This window comes from Nanorana parkeri, unplaced genomic scaffold (genome assembly GCF_000935625.1).
Source record: "Nanorana parkeri isolate BGI_ZX_2015 unplaced genomic scaffold, ASM93562v1 scaffold48, whole genome shotgun sequence".
NCBI classification, from domain to species: domain Eukaryota; kingdom Metazoa; phylum Chordata; class Amphibia; order Anura; family Dicroglossidae; genus Nanorana; species Nanorana parkeri.
In genome coordinates, this window is record NW_017306316.1 from 2,824,782 (window position 1) to 2,830,276 (window position 5,495).

Below are 5,495 nucleotides of genomic sequence, written 5' to 3' on the forward strand. Positions count from 1 at the left end.
GGGAGCATTGTAATTCTTTTTTTTGTGATGTCATAACAGGGATCATTGAGGTCTTCATTCTGCTGGAGCTGCGAGGGAACCAAAAGGGGATTCTGCTTCTTAAATAAGTGATGCAGAGCACCCTCTAGGACCTTCCTCCTGGCTCTGGTCAATACGTGTCCTTCCCTTCTTGAACATAATCTTATTACTGAATATGTGTCCATTGCTGATTGGTAGGGAGTGGGAGAGTTATCAGCACTAACAGTTGAGTCACCACTGCTCAGTGTGACAACACTGCAGGTGAAATTTATCACATTGTCACCCTGCAGGAGAACATACCATGGACTGGCAGAATACCCAGGCATTCATTCCTTGAAAGAGAGATTCTTAATGTATTCAAAGCTGAACTCCAGACAGATATAAAAGACACAAATAAATGCAACTCTGTATTCCTTAATATATCATTAAATGAAGCTTTATAAATGCAAGCAGTGTAAGTATCTGAATTTGACTTGGTATCTGTTGCTTGCAGTCCTTGCACAGTAGAACTCAGGCTGGAAGAGGAAGAAGCAGCACAAGGTACCAATCAGATGTGTTGTAGTGCAAGGAACATGCTGATTGGAGGAAAAAGCAGAATGAGAGAAATAAATCAAGTTCCCTCCCCTTCCACACAGGGCTATGCTGTATGGCTGAGCTGTGCAAATCTTAGGAGTAGGTTACAAAAGCAATCTTTTGGCAGATAAAACAGCTACCTTATATGTATTTCTTTTGTATAATTAGCTGTTTGCCTGGAGTTACGCTTTAAAGGAGACAATAGTATTTATTTAGTTTTACATGATTTTTTTACTTTGTTGGTATAGTTGCAATTTGATATAGGTTGGCGAGGAACTTTTTGAATGTACATTATAGTTATTGAATTTCTTTACTTGGAATCATCAGGCTGAGACACGTCATCATTGTCAGAATCTTTAATACCCCTACAGACTACAAAACAGCTGTAATTAAGTGTACTCAATATAATACTTGGAGGCATTGTCTTACCTAGGTACTGTGTATTAGACATGTAACCTGATTGGGATTATGTGTGAGGTGCACGTTGCCCAACTGTTTACCTGTAGAGTGCATTTTAGATCACCGAGTCCATTTTGCCCTTTCCTACATTACTTAATGCATCAAGCATACTACAGTCATGGCAGAGGTCCACATTTACAAAGCAAAGAAGTGATCTGAAAGAGGATCTAACATGTGATACTGATTTTCTTTTGTCAGATTTTGGATTCGGAGCTGTTTGAACTCATGCACCAGAATGGAGACTACACTCATTTCTACTTCTGTTATCGTTGGTTCCTACTTGATTTCAAAAGAGGTATTACATATCTCACATGAGGATATTTTTACCATGATGATATACACTGCCTGGCCCAAAAAAAAGTCACACACTCTAATATTTCTTTGGACTGCCTTTAGCTTTGATTACGGCACACATTCGCCGTGGCATCGTTTCGATAAGCTCATGCAATGTGACATTTATTTCCATCCAGAGTTGCATTCATTTTTCACCAAGATCTTGTAGTGATGATGGGAGAGTCGATCCACCGCATAAAGTTTTCTCCAACACATCCCAAAGCTTCTCAATGGGGTTAAGGTCTGGACTCTGTGGTGGCCAATCCATGTGTGAAAATGATGTTTCATGCTCCCTGAACCACTCTTACAATTTGAGCCCGGTGAATCTTGGCATTCTCATCTTGGAATATGCCTGTGCCATCATGGTCATTCGGTATGTTCAGTTAGGCAGCTGACCTAATTTTTTGGTCTTTGCTAAACCTAGACCTGACCAACTGAAGCAACCCCAGATCATGACACTTATCCAGTGGAAGTCTCTTACCTATTGCTTAGCTAAATCTAAGTGGTGACTGTTTTTTGGCTAGGCAGCATATTTCAGCATTCTCTCACTTCTTTTCACTGTGACCATTTACATTTAACAATAAGTATTACTCTTTTTTTTGGCTACAATCTTTAGTTTTTAGGATTGTTTTCCTCTGTTGTATAGCCATTATATATAGTGATTATATACAAGATTATTGAATCGGAGGGTCTACTGTTTTGAACCCCAAAATTAAAAAAATACTGGGATCACAGCCTACCTGCTCAGCACTTGTCTTAACTCATCCTTTATGTAAAACTAATCAGCACTAAACATTTATGAAACCAGCTATCAGTCAGAGTCAAACCTTCCTTGAAGTTTGAATGTAACATTATAAGCAAAGAGATGATTATACACAGCAGATTTACACTTTAAATAATAAAGTGACACTAAATTCAGGAGTTAAATCTTAAAAATGCATTCAAGTACCTTAACTACTAACAAAAATGTATCTTATTTGTGTATCACTCGGCTGTAGATCCTCAAATCATCTCTGAATTGGTGCTGGCACTGTCCTTCCTTCTGGAGGGTGGCTACTTTTGTTCCCCATGGTCCTTGTGTGTGTTGTAAAATAGCCACCACTCCAAGCTCACTCCCATGATGAATTACAATCTCGCGTATAGTTTATGTATTTGTATTGGGATTGTAGTCCATTATGAGAGCAAGAGATGGCTACTTTACAACACACAGGGACCATGGGGAACAAAAATATCCACCCTCCAGAAGAAAGGACAGTGTCAGCAGTGACTGGAATATAACAAAGTAAAACACAGGGCTTTTTTTGTCAGAGAATAGGTACAGGTACTCACCCCCTCCCTCCAGCACACATATGCCGCAGTTTACCCACACATTATGCTATAATTACAGTGCCAGAAGCAAGAGACCAACAGACATGTATAACACTCAGCACAATCATTTTTCCATTACAAATACTTTACAGCCTACCTAAGAAAAAGGTCTCTACGAGTAAGCCTGTGAAGGTGAAACATGTCAGTGGTGAGCAGTCCATGGGCAGGGACATGAGCATGTTGGCTGTTGAATGGCAATTAAGGTTTACAGTGACATCAGTGGTGTGCACCATCTTCCCTGCACTTGAAAACAACCTAAAAGACCTTTATGAAATAGAGTGACTGGCAACTGTGAGACAATAAACACCTTGATTAGAAGTATGTACTATAAGATATAACATAAAGAATGCAGTGGTCAGGAGTATGTCCTATAGATAGAGTGCAGATCTACAGAGATTTACCTTCAGTCATATTTCTTACTGGTGAATGACAGAAGGCAATGCATTACTGGCAATCTTTCTGGAAAGTACCATGTCATGTTAGTTCCCTCTTTCTCCCAAGATGGTGAAAGGGAGGCATGTCTACCACAAGAGGATAGGGGTTTAAAAAAACTTGTTTAGCTATATAAATCTTATGAGAAATGTATTTTTTTGTGATATTTTCTGCATTGCCTCCACATGTTAATCAATGCCCTTTTTGTTCTCTTTCTGTTCTACAGAACTGTTATATGAAGATGTGTTTACCGTATGGGAAGTTATATGGGCGGCCAGACACATCTCCTCTGAGCATTTTGTGCTTTTCATTGCTTTAGCTTTGGTACAAGTTTATCGAGAAATTGTACGAGACAACAACATGGATTTTACAGACATCATCAAATTTTTTAATGGTAAGCAGTATGCTGTGATAAGCTGCAACAGCTCTACTTAAGTACTGTTTTATCCTGAAGTACAATTCCCACAAACATGGGGATATGCTATTTATTTATTGTACAGGGCTTTGGGGGAATTTAATTTCTTGAGAAGACAATAGATGATTGGATTTGATGAATCCTGACTAAACTCAGGAGTTAAATCTTAAAAATGCATTCAAGTACCCTAACTATTAACAATACTGGACCTTATTTGTGTATCACTCAGCTGTAGATCCTCAAATCATTTCTGAATTGGTGCTTACACTGTCCTTCCTTCTGGAGGGGGGCTACTTTTGTTCCTCATGGTCCCTGTGTGTGTTATAAAGTACATTATTGTTACTAGTTAAGATACTTGAATGCATTTTTAAGATTGAACTCCTGACTTGTACTTTAAGTTTTTATTGTTTCTTTCTTTTCAGTTAGTTATTTAAACATTTAATTTCAACACTTTACCTAAAGGCTAAGTGCACTGAAATCTGATTATTTTAGGGTGCACTTGCACTTAAAGTAACCAGATTGCACATAGGGGTATAGTTATAAAGCAGTTAATCTGACATTCACAAAACCATCACTGCACATGAATCTTCCTGGTGTAGGTGCTTAAAATAACAGTGATTTATTCATGACCAGTGAATGGTGAGTGTGACATTCACTACTTTATTAATATGCCCCATAGTTTCTTGTAACTTTTAGCAAACAAATCACCTTATTCTTTTGGCTTCCGTAGATTAAATTAATGTAAGTGCTTTCATCTTGTTCTTGTAGAAATGGCTGAACATCACGATGCACAGTTGATCCTGAGGATAGCCCGTGAACTTGTACATAAGGTGCAAACTCTCATTGAAAACAAGTGAAAAACTTCCACATTTTCTAAGAGACTATGAAAAGCAGAATCAACATCCAGAGGTGCTCTACAGGGCCTCCAACTGTGTCCAGCAGCAATGAAACCCACCTTTTTGGGAAAAGTCCCACCTTTCTAACCATTTTATGAGAAAAATAGAATATCAATTCAAATAAAAAGACAGATGCCCTTATTAAATAAAACAAAATGCATTTCTGACACGTGTGGTTCTTTTCACTGGGACACGAAAGAAATGTTAAACGTCTTCGGTGTTGGTGCACCGGTGAACTCTGCTGCTGGAGTAATGGATGAACCTTCTTGTCTTCTTAGACTGATTTCCTATCCTTTATTGGCCAAGGAATTTATAAAAATCATGTTTCTGTTGACCTTATCAGGAGATTTGTGTCATCGACCACCCTTTTACTGATCATGTTGAAAAATGTTTTGTATATTTTTGTTCAGCATGCAGCTATATCTCTGTATTACCCCACTGTGATTGTCATGAAGGGCTGTTCAGTAGCACCATGGCATGTAATGGGCTGTTTGATGTAAAGTTAATATATGCTACCAATACAGGACATCTGAAAACCAAGCTCCCATGAGCACACATGTTTGTAGGATCATCATGTGCCTATTTGCATATCAGTAAATTATCAAGGCTGGCTGCCACATGAATCGTGTTAGTGTCTTGGTTAGGAATGGGAGTTGCTAGATAGGAGTTCTTGTAGGAGCCCACGTCATCAGGACATTGGGAATACAGGAGTTTAGTGCCTATGTATTGTCACATCATTTGATGTTCTGTTAGCAGTGACCAAGTCACATAAAAAGCATTCAAAGGTGTTTCAGGTTATTTTCAAGAAAGGCATACCTAGTGTACAGTTTTTATAATAAAGGGAACTAGAACGCTGTTGTGTATTGAACATGCAAGCGAAATGACCTTCTCGGGAGGAATTCAATTTATTTTACAAAGAAGAGCATCTCCTGGTAGGTTCATACTGCACATCAAAAACAGAACTGGCGTGCAAAATAAAGTTTATATTTTATTCAACTGCC

General features: G+C 38.5%; 1 protein-coding gene across 1 annotated transcript in view; it reads left to right on the forward strand.

The window, feature by feature from the left end:
• SGSM2 (small G protein signaling modulator 2) overlaps positions 1 to 5,045 on the forward strand; it is a 232,215-nt gene extending 227,170 nt beyond the window's left edge. Inside the window, exons 22-24 of the mRNA XM_018573651.1 lie at positions 1,249 to 1,345; positions 3,410 to 3,577; positions 4,367 to 5,045. Coding sequence (XP_018429153.1) covers positions 1,249 to 1,345; positions 3,410 to 3,577; positions 4,367 to 4,455 — 354 coding nt within the window. The 3' untranslated portion in view covers positions 4,456 to 5,045. The remainder of the gene's footprint in view (positions 1 to 1,248; positions 1,346 to 3,409; positions 3,578 to 4,366) is intronic.
• The last annotated feature ends 450 nt before the right edge of the window (positions 5,046 to 5,495 follow it).